Consider the following 19,305-nt stretch of genomic DNA (forward strand, 5'->3'; position numbering starts at 1 on the left):
TTACAACAGAGTAACAAATAGAAACTGGTCAATTGGCTGGAAAATCTATTCAAAATAGATTAGAGATATGAAAATAAGATTTGCCATAGTCATCATGCTTTAAATTGATTCATCAATTCATCAAATAGAGGATTGGGCCAAAAGAAACCTGATGAGGTTCAACAAGGACAAGTGCAGAGTCCTGCACTTAGGACGGAAGAATCCTATGCACAGCTACAGACTAGGGACCGAATGGCTAGGTAGCAGTTCTGCAGAAAAGGACCTAGGGGTCACAGTGGACGAGAAGCTGGATATTAGTCAACAGTGTGCCCTTGTTGCCAAGAAGGCTAATGGCATTTTGGGCTGTATAAGTAGGGGCATTGCCAGCAGATCGAGGGACGTGATCGTTCCCCTGTATTCGACATTGGTGAGGCCTCATCTGGAGTACTGTGTCCAGTTTTGGGCCCCACACTACAAGAAAGATGTGGAAAAATTGGAAAGAGTCCAGCGGAGGGCAACAAAAATGATTAGGGGTCTGGAGCGCATGACTTATGAGGAGAGGTTGAGGGAACTGGGATTGTTTAGTCTCCAGAAGAGAAGAATGAGGGGGGATTTGATAGCCGCCTTCAACTACCTGAAGGGGGGTTCCAAAGAGGATGGAACTCGGCTGTTCTCAATGGTGGCAATGACAGAACAAGGAGCAATGGTCTCAAGTTGCAGTGGGGGAGGTCTAGGTTGGATATTAGGAAACACTATTTCACTAGGAGGGTGGTGAAGCACTGGAATGCGTTACCTAGGGAGGTGGTGGAGTCTCCTTCCTTGGAGGTTTTTAAGGCCCGGCTTGACAAAGCCCTGGCTGGGATGATTTAGTTGGGAATTGGTCCTGCTTTGAGCAGGGGGTTGGACTAGATGACCTCCTGAGGTCCCTTCCAACCCTGATATTCTATGATTCTATGATTCTAAATGAGGCCTCATTTACCGCATAACATGATGCCTGGTGAATTGTAGTGTTGAGAATTAAGTGAAAAGAGAACAATGCACTTCATGGAGCTCCATGGAAGTCTACCTGGGCATAGGGCTCTGTCCATGCTGTTCTCTTTGTAGTGTTGGGGAGAGAGGGGAGGACTAGCAGGCAACTATGGCTGCTTTTGTAGGGCATTCTTTAGAGATGGTTTAAGTGCCAAATTCTGCTCTTGGAAGCACGTGCGCTGCTCCCATTGGAGTCAAGGACAGTCCTAGCTGTGCATGTGAGGGCTGAGTTTAGCCCTTAATCTCACAATGTAAAGCTCCGTGAACTACACTAAATAGGGAATAAGACAACTTAAATTTCAGTCAGGACTTCCCAGCAAGGATGTCCACAGGACTTTCCCCATGGACATCTTTTCTACTTATGGGGACTTCATGGGGGCAAAGAGTCAATGGCATCTGAAATCTCTGGAAGGTGATTTATTTTTCACTAAGGGCTTGAAAGCCTGGTGCCTCTAGTCCAGAGTGAGGTGTGGCACACAGCTGGGTTGCCCCAGGACTTGCTAGGAAAAGAATTATGCCTCTGGGGTGTGTGTGTGTGTGTGTATGGGGGGGGGGTACTAATCTGCTAAGGCCCTACCTACTGGCAGATTACTACCCCCTAATCTTCTCGGGCTCAGCTGTGATGGTTGGTGCATTGTGGAGGTGGAGCCAAGCCTCTGCCCAGTCTCCACCCCTCCTCACCAACCTACACTGTAGGAAGTTAAGTTAAGGTGGGAATGACTGGAGTTATTTTTTGACCTTCCCAGAAAATATGTGGATATTCCCATTACAATTACTGCTGAATTCTTGCAATATGTTAGATTCACATTAAACTAGAAATGAAAAAGACATTGGAGTCAAAGTATCCTATGAATTCCCTATATCGCTGATTTCCCCCTTATTCTATGTTCTTTATATGTTCACGATGATTTGTTTGGCATTTTTATGACGTATGAATTCTTTGTTGTTGGGTTTTTGTTTTGTTTTTTGCTGAAAGTTTCAGATTAATATTGACTTGTTTGTACATTTGTATTGTACTCCACTTAGCTAAAAAAAAAAAATTGGGTAAAAAGGCAGAGAATACAGATTGGACTTTCTTTCAATTATTATCATCCTTAAAAACATATCTATTAGAACACACTGAGCTATTGTGTTTGAAGTTTAATTGTACACCATTTATTTTGGCTAGTTTACTTGCAATTTTTATTTTAAAGATATCTTTCTCTCTGGTTCTGCTCAAAACCCATGAACTATGGCAGGTTTCTATGTGGTGTCAGACTGTTTTCTAATGAATTTGTAATGCAACAGAGATTTGAGCTTTTCAAATTTAATTTTGAGTACTTCAAATGTACTTCAAGAGGATGAAGGTACACATGTGCATAATTGTTTGCAGGATCAGGGCATCTTAACTCAACCCAACCTAGTGCAGATCTGCTCTATGTTCTAGCCTCATTTATATTTAAAACTGGCACTAGTGGAGAATTTTAATTTCTTTCCACTGAAACCTTTGATTCTTCATCAAAAAAATCAAACACCTGAAAATGGCAATATTTCAGTTTGAATGTGCTGCCACAGTGCCTCATGGGAATTGTAGTTCACTGGCCTCATGCATCCATTCTCCACTATAGGCCAGGCACCCCACCTGGACTTCATGTCCCATGATGCATCATGGCTAGGGACTTCCATAATGCATTGCCTGTTCTCTGCAAGAGGGGAGAGCATGGTGCATCATGGGACATGTAGTCTGACCAGGAAGCCTGATTGATAGAAAAAAATAAGAGCATGGTGCACCCAAACTACAACTCCCATGAGGCACTGAGGTGGAATTTCAGACTTAAAATACTTTTGTTTTCAGCCAAAAACTTTTGGTTTTCATTGAAATATTTCAGGTTCATTAATTCCCAAAATCTCAACATTTTCTGTGGGAAAAGAAATCCCATTAGCTCTACTTCAGCTGTATCAGCTTTCTACCCAGAACTACTCCAAGTGACACTTTGAGGGACTCACCAGAACTGTACACAAACTCTGAATTGGTGAGATAGTCGGAGTGAACCTAGAAGAGAGGGAGGAAAAGGGCTCTTACCTTATAGCAGGGGAGCATTCCCAGTGGCTTGGGCTCTAATCAAAGGTTCTTTCTGCCATTGAGCCATACGCCACTGAAGACTCCATGATGAAAGGTGGTGCAGAGATGATGCCATGATTAGAGGTGGGATGCAGGGCTGAGGCAAGTGTTCGCTGAAGCACTAGAGGTGCCAGTCAAGCTGACATCACTGTGGGTGAGGTAGGTGATGGTGCATCAAGAACAGGCCGCACTTACCTTGTGGGCAGGAGACAGGCCAGCTCTAGTGCACTCCCCAACTCTGGGACTACTCTACCCACTGATACCAAACACAGAGTGGGGAGGGGGAAAGTCATGTGTATATAGATTATAAACTCTTTGGGACAAAGAGCTGAGTTTGTACAGCGCCTAGCACTGTGGTCCTGGTCCAGGATTATGGCTCCTAAGTGCTGCAGTAATAGAACTAAATAATAATAATAATAATAATAATAGGCATTAATGACATGTCAAAGGGGCATTTGCTTATCAGACGTTCACCCCAGGGGGTGCGGAACTGAGGTTAAGAACTAAGGCCAAGGATAATATGGGGGATGTGTATTTTATGTATTTTTCCGATAGATATAGTGTGGCTTTACTGTTGCTGTGCTTTCCCAAGTTGCTGCTGGGTCCCCTTGTCCCCTAATAAAGTTTTTCCTTGCATTATACACAGACTTGGTGCTTGTGAGCAGGGAGTAGTGTCAGTTAAAGGTGGCCAGGGAAGGTAGCCGATTTTGCCCAGGGTTCTTGGAGTTGGAGCCAGTGTATGTGTAGATATCTGAACACAGCCCTCGTTGCTGCTGACAGCACCTGGCGGAAGGGTTCACAAGAATAAAGGAACCCCGCCATCGCAAGGATGTAGCAAAATGGAATAAGAATTCACAATGGTGAAAGAGTCACAGCTCTCGTGCCAGTGGCTTAAAGGCCTCACAGAAAGAAGTGAGGTGCATCATGGACTCTACGGTTCTTGCTGTCTTCCTGACCCATAACTGTCCTTCCTTGGGAGGCTCCAGGCCAAGAATGGACTTGTCCCTCCCCCCACCCCCACCCTGTGGATTATACAGCAGCAAAGTCCCGTGTTACCCTATTCCAACTGGTATTTAACACCATGACCATCAAGGCCAACTGTAGACACCACCAGCCTGGAAAGCTCTGCGGGCTCAGTTTGCATGGATTCATACAAACCTCCTCCTTGGGTACCACTCACAAGGGCGCCACACCCCAAGTTTCATTCTCGCTCATGGGCTCAAACCAAAATTCAGGCAGAAGCTCCACGTTTCTCTTCTTTGCAGAGCCTCAGCCCATGCCCCATCCTGCTGCCATAGGGCACAGGGAACGGCAGACTCCCCTTGGGTAGGGGAATCCTTGCCTGGTGAAGATCCAGTTTAGCCAGAACTTTGTCACCCTCTCCTGTTCTGGGCTAAGAGATGCAGTGGGAGTGGAGGGTCCCCAACAGGGTGCAGTCAGGATGGGAGGAAAGCCCAGGGGTTGTCTGTAGGTGAGGAGACACTAACACCGGAAACACCATTCTGGAGCCGGCCGCCTATGGTCCATCCCATACTGAGCCCAGTCTACCACAGTGGTTAGCCACAGATGCTTCAGAGCATGGTGCATGAAACCCTGCAGGCAGCACTTCTGAAATAACCTGCTACCAGGGGAATCTCCACTGAACTCCCAATAACCAGAGGTGGCGGATGTTGGAACATGTTTATTGCCCAGAATCCTGTGTTTGTGCAACATTTAAGATGGTGAGTGTGAAAGAGGGAGAGTTGAACTCCTGGTCTCTGCTTTGTCAGCTCAAGGAACTTCCCCCTAAACCACAGTGACATTTGCGATGGCAGAGGAAAATGGGTGAGGGTCACCCCAGCTGGGTGACACTTGACAGGCATGATTTTCTGGGAAGCCAGAGTATGGTCTTAAACAGTGACTGCCATTTATAAGCAAAGAACAAAGCCGTAGTTTGAGTCATTCAAGTGAATTAAGTCACCTAGAGAGTTGGGCAGAAAACAAAATTCTATCTTTGCACAACAGCTTGAAATTTCAAAATAGAGCTTTTGCTTCAAAGTGGAACCTTTTTTTTTTTTTTTTTCAATTTTAGGGGATTTTTTATATTAAAAATATTCTTGACAATGTCATCAACATACTGACTTTTTTTGTTTCCTGGAAAGCAATCTATCAAAAAATATGTATATTTTAAAAGCCACAAAAGTTTTCATCAGCAACAAAAAAGAGTTGACAAGTTTTTGTGAAAAAAATTGTATTCAAATAAGGGCCATTTTTAATGAAATAAACTTCATTTGAAACTGTTTTGCCAGCTCTCAGGGTGATCTTGCCCTGGAAGCTTTGCCGTTGATTTAATAAAGCCAGGGCCTGGCAGCTGGTTACCAGGATGGGCTATGTTCATCTCGTTATTCAAAAGGAAAGAAAAATGTGGCATAGCGTATATATTTTTAGGGAAAACTAAATCTTTAAAAGCAACTGCTCTTTCTGAAGTTTGGAGAGATACTAGTTCGGTGCTTATCTTCCAGAGAAGAAATGGAAACCCTCGTACTGAAGACTTATGAACCTCGTGCAAGGCCAGAGAAAATTGCTGGTTGAAATCCTGGGCCCAGTGAGGTTAATGGGAGTTTTGCCATTGACTGGGATAGAGTCCAGATTTCACCTTGAGACTCTAATTAAGAATAAACTAATATGTCTGACAAGTATAATCGGATAGGGTCAGTCCAACAAGGCTATTTTGAGGAAGAAACAATGAACATATAGATAGTCTATTACATAACGAGCTAATTAGAGAGACAAGGTGAGTGAGGAAATATCTTTTACTGGACCAACGTCTACTGGGGAAGGAGACAAGCTCTCAAGCGCCACAGAGCTCTGCTTCAGGGTCTTCTTCATGAAGATGAGTTCTGGGTAGCTGGAAAGCTCGTCTCTTCCCCCAGTGCAATAACTGATATTACCTCAGCCCCGTTAGCTCTGCAATACCTTAAGCCCAACATGGCTGCAACACAAATAAAGACAGAGAGCTGAGCTGACATTTCCCCAGAATTTAATTTTTCATCAAAATTGCAAATTTCCACCTGAAAAAAAAAATCAACTACATTTTCACAAATTATTTTTCTGGGTGTTTGACCTGCTGTTTGATTTTTTTTTTTTAATTTGATGAAAATTTGTAGCCACCATTTTAATTTTGACAAACTAAAATAAATAAATAAATCTGGGGTTGTGAAATGTTGTCCATAGTTTTGATCCACTCTCCATACAAAATAAGGCCCCAGATAAAATAATAGTTAATAAAATAGGACCAAATATAATGAAAAGTGTTAGTGGACCTGACCCAAATCCTGTTGATTGAAATCCATAGGGCAAATCAGTTGAGTAAGGCAAGGAGGGCTTTGGTGCACAACATATAAAGGTGAGCCAGTTGGTCAGATAAGCTTGGATTTGCAAAAATAATCCTTGGATTGGATTCCTCATAAAAGGCTATTAAGGAGACCAAATAATCAGCAGACAAGGAAAAAACTTGTGTCATGATTTCCCAACTGGCAAATGAGAGCAGACAGAGCGTCATGCAGACTGGTTCTTCCTGAGGGTGCAAAGAAATGTATTATCGCTATTTACATTACAATAGCACGCAGAAGCCCCAGCTGAGATCAGGTCCCCATTGTGCCAGTTGCTGTATATACACACAGTAAGAGACTGTCCCTGCTCTGACAGGCGTAGGCCAGATTTTCAAAGGCATTCAGGTACCTAAAGATGCAGATAGGCACTTTGTGGTATTTTCAAAAGCGCCCAGGCGGGTTAGGTGCCTAACTCCCCTTGATCCCATTTTTTAGGCAAAAGTCCACTAGGCAAGATAGATAATGGGCAGGAGGAAGAAGGGACGGATTATTATCCCCATGTTACAGAAGGTATACTGAGGCACAGAGAGATAACGGCCCAGATCCTGAGAGTTAAGCAGCTAAATACTGTTGAGGATCTGGGCCCTAGTGACTTGTCCAAAGTCACACAGGGAGTCTGTGGCAGAACCAGGACTTGAACCCGGATCTCCTGAGTCCTCATATTCTGCATCAGAAACAGGCACAGGACAGGAGCAGTTGACAGGTGGCATCCTGGACTGCGGATGCTCTTCATTCTTCTTGAGTCCTGTTCCGGACTAAGTGGTGAGCTGGCCGCCATCGGCTGTGAGCCACTCCCACTGCTACTACGATGGGGCCCAGATCCCACAGCCCCCGATGACACTGCCCAAGTATTGAATTAAAACAGGAACCTGGGTGATTAAATGTTACAACGATTCATAACCTTTGCAGCTGAGCTCTATTAGCCTGGCAAGCTAAGATGCTCTCTGCAATTAAAGTCTGGGCCAGTGCACACTGAAATCAATGACAGTGACTCTAATGGCCTGCAGGGTGCGAGACGATCACCTGTGCTCATTAGGCCGCGAGTGCAGGGATGCTGTGTGTTGGGGGCAGGGCTCAGCACCGTACAGCGGGCCAGTGGCAATGTGGTCCCATTGTGCTAAATGTTTTTGAAACACCCCTTGAGCGACAGTTCCTGCCCCAAAGAGCTCCCAAGCTAAAGAGATGAGAGCGGAAGGGTGGGGGAAAGCAAGTGCGCTCATCCTCATTTTACAGAAGGGAAACTGAGGCAGGGAGCAATTCTGTGACTACCCACGATCGCCCAGGAAGTCTGTGGCAGAGCCAAAAGTCAGCCCAAGCCAATGGCCTGACCATCCTTCCTCCCTTTCGCTGCAGCAATACTGGCGTAGCTGGGCCCAGCAGAAATACCCAATGTAGCTATATCCGAGTAGGCACAAAAAGATTTGGCAATGGGCCACTTGGTTCTCAGTCCAGCCGCATCCTGGATCCACTGTCAATTTAGGGCTTAATTCCCTGCGGCGCTGCGCTCTGTGTGAGCAATTTCACCAGTGCACAAGGGGGTTTGAAAGCTTGCCCGCCCGATGTGGTAACATCTTGCACTCGCTTTGCACTGGTGTAGCCGACTGCGCAAGGTGTAGGGCAGCAGAGACTCAGGCCTCTATTGAGTACAATGGGTGCAGGGCTGGGCCATATATAACGGCAGCTCTCATGGAATTACTCACTGGTGGGGCCTGTATTTAAGTCAACAGCTTCATAGTTTGGCTACTGTGTAGGACTGTATTCCTACGAAGGTTTAGGGGAACTCCTCTCTCCATTAAAGTCGATGGTAGCTGGGGAACCTAGGTTGCTTTCCAGCTCTGGCACTGCCAGCCTGCGGGCCTTGGGCAAGGCCTTTCACCTGCCTTTGTCTCCATAGAAAACGGGGCTCACACGCGGCGTGAGGAGCAACATTGTACAAGAGCAAAGCACTTCATGAACTAATTCATGCGGCTAGATTTGGCAGCAGAGCATGAGGAAGGGAAAACCGCCTGCGCCCAGCTTTAAGCCCCTGTGCTTCACCAGCTCCTGGCAAACCACCTGCCTTTCCTCCCTGATCCTGCTGCCCTGCCCTCTAGCTTACCTGGGGACAGGAGCAGCTCACAGGGCCAGGCCAGCAGCTGAAAAGGCTGTTTGCTGCTGTGGCTCTCAGCTGAGCTTGGAGATCCCGTGCAGACCAGAGCCATGGAGCAGCTGGGGAGGGAGAGAAAATACCAGACACAGTGGCAGTTTTGCTAGGGCCTGGAGTTAGAGGACATGAGGGAACAGCCATGTGCTAAGCCATCGCAAGGGGAGCTCTGGACCACACCTGTCAAGTCCTGGGGAAATCCACACTAGTGGGTAATACCTGCTGCTCATTCCTTATCCAATTGCGCCACCCCGCGGACAGTCGCGGCATCGCCTCCCCACCCTCCCAGTCTCGACTTTCACACTCAGCGCTAACACTGTAGGCGTCCGGGTTTGGAGTCAAATCCCCCCATAACCAGGGGTGGGGGGAAAGCGACAACAAGCGACCCCCTGGCTCAGAGATCGTTGCAATGAACAGGCGGTTTCGGTCGGACAGGCTCTTGGAGAGAGAGCAGTTCATGTCTGAGCAAATCATCAGTCAACCCACTGTGGTTTGTGTGTTTTAATCGATTTTTAATCAAATGCCCTCACATTTTGCTTTGTGCTAGAAGTTGAAACTCGAGTGATGCGTCACATAATGAATGGAAACTTGAACTTTTTTTTCAAACACAAAAATGAGTTGTCCTAGCACTGGCTTTCCTAGAAGGAAGAATTCGTGTCTTGCTTTATAGCTTCCAGCTGTAATGTTACCAGTCGTTTACTTCCCTTTTGTAGGCTGCTGACTAAAGATGACTTCATAATAGTAGATCACGGAACCGGTTGTCTTCCACCCATTTTGTGTTGTGTTTTGAGTTGGACACAAGGGGCAATCTGTAAGTAAAAAAGAGGCTGGCCATTTTCTAGTGGCGGCATGAGCTCCGATCTCAAAGCGAGGGGGGTTTATGATGGCAACCAAAAACCAACCCGGTGGGATCCCGGAACAGCTTTCACTCTTGGCTTTCCGGGCCCAGAATGTGATTTCAAGTTAAAAAGTCTTCTGGAGCTCCACTCTGTTCTTTGCTGACCTCGGCAATCTTTGCTTGCCTCAGTTTTACCCTGTGTCTTCTTTCCCTACACCAAACCCTACCTGTTTGTGGGCTGGGGCTCCTCCTAGCACCTCTGTCCGCCCCTCATCCCCCATCAGGTCAGTTGCAACTTTAAAGCGATAGTGTTTGCATTCCCATAGGTCCATAAGTATATTGCACGATGCACTTTTCGACCAGTCACTTTCTTCTGGTGGCATTTAGTATCGATCAGAAACAAGCATATGGTTATAAGCCTCTGATATTCGTCTGTGCTACATGTGTGTGCAAGCCAGCCAGCCATATATGCATACTAGAGGTATGTACACACACACACACAACCACAAATGTGTGTGTCTGCATGTACATATATATACACAGAGAGAGAGAATGAGAATAAAAAAAAATACAAGATAAAGAAATCTACTGAGGATTGTGTGTTTTTTTATTTACACCTCTAATATTTATATATAAAATAAACATACAGTTGGCACACACACATTGCACATGGAGGAATACAGTAAAATCTCCCATATACACAGTAGCTGTGTGTCTGGTTATAAATCTAGCTGCTACTCAGGCAACAGAATCTGAAACTAGAGTCACTTTAAAAACAGCACGAGACCAGAGTTTGTTTATAAACTCACACAGTTGGTCAGATTCTTCCATTAACAAGCTTTGGGTTTTTTTAAAGTGGGGAGGGGGGAGGAGGGAATACAGCAAATGGAATAAACTGGAGTCTTCATTTGCTGGGAGGGGGGGTTGATTTATGCTTGGCCGCTCGGTTTTGAACACAATTTAGGGAGGAAGTGGCTTCAGACGATCAGGCTGATGCCTTTTAACTTGTCTCTCTCTCTCTCTACGTTTTTTTTTTGGCTGTGAGATTTTTTTTAAGGTTGTTAAAACAAACAAACAAAAAAAACACACCCACCTCTCGGAACGAGATGATTTTCAATGGGAAATAAAACCATTTATCATAAGGACAGTTCAGAGCAGGGGGAGGGAAAAAACCCAGTGACAAGAAAGGAAGAACTTTGATGACCCCTTGTGGTTACAAAGTGCCATTACAATGAGATTCAGGGCTGGGTAGTTCATTCCCCTCCTTCCTTAGGGGACCCCCGCTCCCGGTGGTTTGCGGTGATGCTTTAGTAATAACAGTGCCTAAAAATCGAAGTCTTCAAGGGGCGGGGAGGGGAGGAAAGCAATAAAAACTAGATTGTTTCCTTTGCAAGATAGCCCCGGCCCGTTGCGTGGCGGGGAGATCGCGGGGTTTATTTGCAGATGCTGGGATAAAGGGAGATGCTCCATCGGCACGGGGAGAGTGTCACTCTTATGAAGCCACAAGTGCATATTTCCGGAAATAGTGCACACTACACTATCTGCTACACACCGCCACTCCAGGCGTCTCGGCCGCGGCGCGGCCTATGGGGAGCGGCCTGCTTTAGAACGGGGCCGTGTGTGTGTACACACACACACACACACACGCCATCCCTGGCTGCTTCGGTCCCTTCATGACGACAGCTGAGAATTGGTCTTAGACTTGGTAAATATTGGATTAGCTTTTCATTGCCCAGCCCTCTTGAAAAGGCCCGAACAACCCACGCCAGGTCTCGGCTAAACCCAACAGTCAATAGGTAATGAAAGTAAGTTCTTTCCCTGGCTTAGAGGGGTTTCCACCTCATTACCAGGTTATCTGATTCTCCTAAATAGTTGCTCTATAGACCGGGGGAGGGACACTAAGAAACGAGCGAAAGGAGGGAAATTAACCCTAAAGCGCAGGCTTAACTATCATTTCCGTTGATTGGGTTGTAGTTGGGGAAGGCCATGATTCATCCCGCAGGCTCGCCTTTTCTTTCCTGTGTCAGACATGACTCTATTTTTACAGATCACCGACGGGGGGTGTAATGTGTTACCCACGTCGCCTAACAGTGGAAGGGTAAAATATCTGTCTGGCCCACAACAGGCTACTTTGGAAGAGGCCCATTAACATTTCTGCGTGTTGATTTATTTCCAGAGAGCTACAGTTTATGCCTTACTCAACACAAAACCAAAAAAACAACAACAAATAAATAAAAAAAAACCCAAAACAAAAACAAACAAAAAAAAACCCCAACAAACTTCCATCGCGTAGGAAATCCATCGATTTCCCCTTCACAGCATCACACAACCCAAACTAGGAATTGCAGAGTTTGTGTGCGCGTTACCAGTCAAGATCAAGAGTCTGATCGGTGTATTAAGTGAGTTAGTATGTTAGCCGAAAATCCTTTCTTTTCTTTTATTTTTTGGTGTGTTCTTTAAACAAAAAATAATCAAAGTTAGCCCAGTCCGCTGTTTGCTCCCGTCCTGTTTGGATTTAGCTCCTTGGATGCTTCGTTATTTCTCTAATATCTCCAGCTACTCTCCGGCGCGAGGGATGGGTCGGACATTGTTCGTGCCAAGCCCTTCAGGTAAAGGAAGGCCACCAGGTCTGGCCCTGGTGGAGATTGTTAACCGCAAGCACCCCTCGCCCCAGCCCGAGAAAGCCTTCCCGAGAAAGGCCCGGGCGGGCGACTTCTCAAAATTGCCTGCCTGGAACAAGGAAGCACTATCACAAGAAAGAGACAGTTCTCTTCAAGAGAACAAAAAATGGTCAGTCCGCAGCGTTCTCCAGTTGCGCCGTGAGAAAAAGCCTGCATAACATTACACCCCCTTGTGAATGAAACCTTGTTCTCCCTGCAGAGGAGAAAACCCAGCTAAGCCACCCGAAGGCAGCGGAACTGCAATTCTTGATCGGGGTGCAGCGCCTGCCATTTGATTTCATTTTATGGGCGAGATTTGTTTAGGCCCCGTGCAGATGCAGGAATTTAATTTCCTGTGAAATGAGAGACCAACTTGTCAGTGGGGCTGGAGAAAAGGAGGCCCTGTTATCCTTCAAAGAAGAGAGAGGGGGGTTCTTTCCCCCTCCCCCCCTCTCTCCCCCAGAATAGATATAGCACGAATTTTTAATTCGTCTTCCTTTCACAGACAACAATACAGGTTTTGAAAGCAGGACACAATTTGGGTTTTGTGAGGGTCAGCCCAGCTGGCCATATGGAATACAGCATGTACAACACGGGTGACAATGGCCCCAAGTGACAGCCAGAACAAAACCCCAGGATACTTCGCCCTGACTCGGGGATGCACCGCTCCTGATAAACGAATTGAATGGCACTAAAAAGAAGACCAGGGGGAGGGGGTTGGAAAGCACTGTCTCTCTCTCTCTCTTTCCCCCTACCCCTGTCCCCTCTGTGTTATCTCTTTCTCTCTGACCTCCTTAATATGTACGCCTCTAACATCCTCAACTACCAGCCTCCCCCATTGTGCTGTTTTGTGATGGCTACTGTATATTGTGCAAAGATAGACTGCGCCAAACTGCCCCGGCGGCGTGTGAAATATAAGGCCACGGGGGGGGGGGGGGTGAGGGCCACACAACTGGCTTGATGGATTTAATAGGGTCCAAGCAGAAAGTGATTGTTTCCCTCCCACCCGCTCTGCGCGGCTGGTGGAATTAGAAGGGGGGGAAAGTGTCCAGCTCTGCAATGTGGGTTCCTTTATTCACACACCAGCTAAATCTATTTTCACTCCACTGTCACTTCCCAGGGAGCTCGGCCGCGCCTGGCTATAGGGATGGTTTTAAAACATAAAAATCAGATTCCCTGTTTGCAACCAAACGCTGCCACTAATGCATTTAGATCCCTCGCGTTAGCGCGCTGCTTCCGTGCAGCTAAGACCGGGGGGAGCTTTGCTAATAACTATCAACAAGGCTAGATCCTGCCCCGGCAGAGCCGTGCCTTGCTGATTGCCAGCCAAGTTGTTGCCGATTGCCCTCGGCTTTCAGGAGGCTTTGAGGAAACCCGGACTCATTTCTTGGCTTGTGTGTGTGTGTGTGGGGGGGGGGGGGGGGTCGTGTGGAATAAGGTTTCACCTGAAGCAACACCAAAAACAACCCCCCCCCCCCCCGCTCTGTGAAGCGACTAAACCAGGGAAGAATTTCAGCGGGTGTCCACTTTGCGCCTTAGTTTCGTAAAACACCATTGCAAGAAATTGCAATCACATCTGGGACTCTAGTCCTGAAGCAGATCCGCGCATGGCTAGAAGGACCCCCCCCCCCGCGTCCACCCCCGCTCACCAGCACTGTCCACTCAGAGCTATGGATCGCCGCCGATTTTGTTACAGATAATCATGTTTGCGCGAGATATTGAATTAAATCTGCTCATCAACAAGAGCTCGGCTGGTAATTCAGTGGGGACGGTTCCGTTTGCTTTCCGTGTTCACAGCCCCTGCCGTCCCTGCTGTTTGTCGAGCTTACAGCAAGAGGGACAGTTTCAGAAACGGGGCAGCATTCAACTCGGGAAGAGTTGAAAGAGCCTGGCTGGAAAGTAACCTCTCTCCCCAAGACAGAGGGGCCAATGCATTTCGGGTCAACTCCGAGCATATTCGAGTAGGTGTGCGCCTAAAAAACGTGTGTGCGTGCATCTATTATATACAAGGGGGAGAGAGAACAGAGTGAGAGGCAAAAATTGTGTACCTATATATACACACACACGCATAACACACACACTCGCTTTCTGTCTGGATCTGTGCGTCTTTTAAATGCATATTCTAACCTGATCATTTAACTAGCCAGAGGAAGTTTTGCTTTAAAACACGGCTTAGACAAACTTTCCTACACAATCCCACCGCATCTGGAGAGCTCCCCAGACGCGGCGGCACCCCGCTAATTCCCCACGCGTGTCATCACACGCAGAAGGGGATTTCCAGGGAGCCAGTCGCGGGACGGAGATGACAAATTCCGTTTGGTTAAAACAGGTTTTAGGGCAAACTTTACATTCCAAATCCGACCGCGTTCAGGGAGATCCCCGTGTGCCCCACGACTTGCCCCAAAGGGTTATCTGTCCGCAGGAGCGGAAAGAGGGTATGAACTCACCCCCCTGCCACCCATCAGCCGCCTACCAACCACTGCTGGCTAAAGGAGGACTTCGAACTCACCCCGCTTAGATCAACCCCCGAGCAAAGGCAAGCCATTGAGACGATCTGGTCTCAAAAGCTTCTCCGCTGAAGGGGCACTCTAACATTTAAGTGAGTGGTGGGGCTTATTTTTTCATTTCCACAAAGTCACTCCAGCGCCTTTGTCTCTCAAGTAGACACAATGAGGCAGAACGCAGAAGAAGAAGAAGAAAAAGATCCCTGATTGTTTGCAGAAAGTTTGGGGAGGGTGATTAAAGTTTCCCTAAAAGTTCTAAGAGGGGAGAAACTCCGCTGAGCTGTTGGCTGGAAATCTGCAGCAGGCCAAGCACGGATTTCCGAGTAAAGAGTCCATCATTCCCCATAAACCAACTGGCACCCAGAGAAGATCTCATTGATCATATAATCAGGCTCGCCTTCCCCCCCAGAGAATGAGTCCGATCTATGTCGCTTTAAAGTGAGGGGTCTGCGGTGATCCCGTGTTAGCCACAAAGTCAAACAAAAACGGTCTTTGGTTGTTGGGTTGGTTTTTTTTAAACACAGCATTTTTATTAAAATTCCTATCAAAAAATCGAAAACCTCCCCGCAGCGCGCGCCCCCCGGGTTTATACACAATGATTCGCTGGAGATTTCTATGGAGATGATCCAAACATTTCTTTTCCTTCTACATTTTGTTTGCTTGTTTAATATTTGGGAAAGATTTGCACCCAACCAAAAGAAGAAAATAAAATAAACCGCCCTGAATGTTACTTATGGCAACAATAACCACAAATATTTACAAAAAAAATATATCGCTAATAGTTGTCAGAATTTATACATGGCCATAAATAGGTAACGTTTCATATAAAAAAAGGGAAATCAAATTCTCTATTTTTAAAGTGTCCTCCACTTGTTTTATATACGACTGACAACAGCTGTACAGCACACAAAAGTACTTTACGCAATCACAAGAGCATACTGGTTTATTCTTATTACTAGTATTATTTTTATTTTTAGTTGTAGGTAGACAGGACCACTGCATGGCGCAAAAATTTCTGTAAACATGGCGCACAAAAAACACCCCCCCCCCAAAAGAGAAACAAATTGAACCCCAAAAAAGAAGGAAAAATAGGAGAGGGGGAAAATGCATCATCATTAATAATAATAATTAATATTCATATCCCCCCCCCCCGAGGTTTGATTTTGGAGCCTCAGTCTCTTTTCTCGGCAATGTTCACCAAGTCCATTGTTGGGCCTGCACCAAATGATGCGCTGTAGGGTACTGGGGGTTGCTGGCGGAGCTGTACTGGGCGTTATATTGCATATGCTGAAGCGATTGGGCGCTATAGGCGGAGAAGGGGATCCCAGCCTGGAAAGTGGCGGCGGCTAAGTCCTGAGCTTTGAGCGTGTGGCAGGGTTTGCCGTCCCTGACTAAGACGGGCACTGCTACCCGGCGTGGGGAGGGGAGAGGAGTCACTTCCATACCTTTCTCAGCCCGGGCCCTCTTCATCTTGTACCTGTGGTTCTGGAACCAGATCTTCACCTGGGTGGGCGTGAGGCGGATGAGGCTGGCCAGGTGCTCCCGCTCGGGGGCGGACAGGTACCGCTGTTGTCGGAACCGCCTCTCCAGCTCGTAGGTCTGAGCCTTGGAGAAGAGCACCCTCCTCTTCCTCTTCTTGCCGGAGTCGCCGGCGCTGGACGTCTCCTTGTCGTTGTCCGGGGATTCGTCGGCGGAGGGGTCGGGGGATTTGCTGGAGGAGTCCTGCTGGGAGTTGCCGGAGGCCAGCCCGTGCACTGCAGAAAGGCCATCAAGAGCATAAGTCAGAGGGGTGCTGCTGGGGGGGGGGGGGGATCCCCGCCTGGGGGCACCTGCGGCTCTGCTCTCTACCCTCCCCTGCTCCAGCCGGGAAATACAGCGAAATCCCCCCTACCCTGGGGGGGGGGGGACAATCTCCCAGGGGGGCACCAGCTACCCCCCAAGCCCCGCTTGGGCTGAGGGAGCATGGCTTTCCCCTAAAAAAAAAAATTAACCCCGCGAGGAATAGGCAGTTACCTCCTACAATCCACCATAGCAGCAAACACTGGAGGAAAAGTAAACTACTACACACAACACACTATTCCCATGTATGTTCCCAACGATATGGCCATCTGCGACACACGTGTGTATATTTACAGCTATCAACATATATGAATACAGGGAGATGGGTGTTTTATATTATATAGATTGTGAATATAAATATTTATATGTATCTATCTATATACATACACACACAGTCACATTTATAATTACACACCCTCTTAGATACATGTAGACATTCATGTGTATGTCTACAGATCTATTCATCCGTCGGTCTGTATACACTTTACAATAGAGCCACATCGATCCGGATCACATATTCCTCGCCTAATGTTGCATCTCTTTTACATCTATTGGACTTTGGACCTCAAGCGATTTGCTGGGGGGGGGGGGGGTACGTGGATTGATTTTTAAAGGATAATTTAACAGTCCCTTCATTGATCACCACAGCCACCCGGCCATTTAGACATTTCTGAACTGTCTACACCGAAGCGATCCAAGATTGCCACACAAGGGTCGCTCTGTTTGATTTAGCAAACTCGGTTCCTGCTATTTTTAGATCGCTGGAGGTTACTTTTGCTTTTCTTTCCCTAGGCTGGGTTGACTTCTTTCTCTCTCATTCTAAAAACAAAACAAAAAACAAACACATAAAAATAAAATCCCCCCTTGGGGAAAAAAAATCCTTATTTTGATCCCAATCGAATCAAAACCAAAGAAATCTCTCCCTGCGGCTAGTTTGACTCCGGAGAGCCTTGTAAAACCACCACCACAACACAGGATAAATCGGAGCGCGAATACTTCCTGTAATAGCTACTAGGAAGATATAACAGATAGGAGGTTTTATTATTAATTATTATTATTATTATTTAAGAATACACGTTAGAGGCTGCGGCGCTGAACGGATGAATCACAAGACAATGCAGACGGTACATGGAATCAGTGTAAGTTTCACTACTCACAGGAATACTGGATGCTTTCCGTGCTGGCCAGCCAACGCGTATAGGGATTATCACTGGTATCATAGAAAGGGTTTTTCAAAGGCAGAGTTTGAACCCCCTCCAGCGGGTTTTGCCCCAGAACGCCGGATTTCTTGGGTGGTTCCGACCCCTCGTTCTCTTCATCCGCTCCTTCAACGAGGGATCCCTCTTCATCATTGGTGTCAGGGAGGTCTAGGATGTCCTTTACAGAAAACCCCGTCTTTGTGTTGGTCAAAGACATATTCTGGCCAAATTTATGCAGGAAAGTTGAAGCACCAGTTTGTCAATCCGCTGTTGCACAAAACACACACACCCCACAAACCGCACACCCCCCAGAAAGAGGGGAGGGTGTGTGTATGTTGGGGGGGGGTAAGAATAAAAAAATCACGAAAGTTGGTGTGGGGGGAGCGAGGAAAAATCAGCTGCGATATAGATAGATATTTTACAGCCTTGCTCTGCTGCGGAGGAAAAAAAAAAAATCACGGAGCACAAGTGGCAACTGGCTTCTGAAATAGTTTGTAACTCCAGGAAAAATGCCAAAGTGCGTTTTACTTCAGGGTCTCGTTTAAACACACGGATCGGCTGCCTGCTGCTTGGGGAAAACAAGCCATTGCTGGAGAGAGCAGTCCATATAAGGTTGGTCTCCACATATGAACCTGCAGAGAGGAGGGGGAAAAAATACATTAAAAACGCCAAAGGTTGGCCACGTGTGGGCGGGTGCTAGGAGTCAAGTGGATGAAGACAGTGTTTGCCGATGTGAAATTGCGGGGTTTGGGGGAGATTGGAGTCTCCACCATTGGTTCTGTAGCACATGATGAGTAGTATAACGTGTCAATTAATTACAAAGATAGGGAGGGCCTTTCTACACGGTATTTACATACAAAGGAGCTGATATTCCACACACTCGAAAGTACGTTTTAAACAAATTGCTTCGGGGGGGGGGGGAAAAAAGGGTTTGCATTCATTGTCACTCTCCACTGAAGTAAACTGCTTTGCAGCAGGCTGGAAAATTGACTATTTACAGCGAGCGACGTTAAAAGGAAATCTATTCAAATTATTGGTTGTTACCTAAACAAGATGGCAAGAGACCAACTTATGTAAACCTCCTAGGTCAATATTTTGGTTGAGGCTTAAGGCTGAGTACTATAAATTAAACAGCAAGTAATTGATTCTAGTTTGCTCCGAAATCAACCGAACTGGCAATAAATGTAATCAATCGGTACCCAGACAGGCGCGGGCGATTTCGGTGTGTTGTTTGCAGAGAACTAATTTATTTCTCTCTCTCTTCTCCCCAGCAAGATCACTTGCTAATTTGGATGGATGTGCAGCGTTTAGACGTGGGGCTTAGAAAGGGAATGCAGCCAGATGTTTAATTTCGGTGTTGAATTTGGAGGGTTGTTTTTAATAAGTGGATCTCTCTCACAGCCATTTGCAGACACATATATTATAGAGGCGAATGAATAGCGGCGTCTGCGTTTCGAAAATCCGCCTTTAAAAATAGCAACGTTAAATAACACCCACCTATCCGTACGTCTATAATACTTTCTCACTCCGGGTTTATTTCATATTTCACTCCTCCCCACGTCTTAAATGCCCGTGGGCGCCCCGATTCCACGGGGGGCATAGGAAACGGAGCTAAGAGAAGCCGTTTTAGCCAATTCTCCAT

At 46.7% G+C, this 19,305-nt stretch overlaps 1 protein-coding gene across 1 annotated transcript; it reads right to left on the minus strand.

Moving 5' to 3' along the window:
* Positions 1 to 15,819: 15,819 nt before the first annotated feature.
* NKX2-2 (NK2 homeobox 2) lies at positions 15,820 to 17,880 on the minus strand. Its single transcript, XM_065402082.1, has 2 exons — positions 17,622 to 17,880; positions 15,820 to 16,379 (listed from the first exon to the last, which is right to left on the minus strand). Exons 1-2 carry the CDS (start codon positions 17,878 to 17,880, stop codon positions 15,820 to 15,822), a joined length of 819 nt encoding a protein of 272 aa, XP_065258154.1.
* Between the last annotated feature and the right edge of the window lie 1,425 nt (positions 17,881 to 19,305).

Source organism: Emys orbicularis, chromosome 3 (assembly GCF_028017835.1).
Source record: "Emys orbicularis isolate rEmyOrb1 chromosome 3, rEmyOrb1.hap1, whole genome shotgun sequence".
NCBI lineage: Eukaryota > Metazoa > Chordata > Testudines > Emydidae > Emys > Emys orbicularis.

Excerpts from the sequence above, each read along its gene's own strand:
- NKX2-2 (XM_065402082.1), bottom strand. The coding sequence starts at position 17,880 with ATGTCTTTGACCAACACAAAGACGGGGTTTTCTGTAAAGGACATCCTA. Across the intron at positions 16,380-17,621 it reads GGAAAGCATCCAGTATTCCT|TGCACGGGCTGGCCTCCGGC; the intron begins GTGAGTAGTGAA and ends GCCTTTCTGCAG.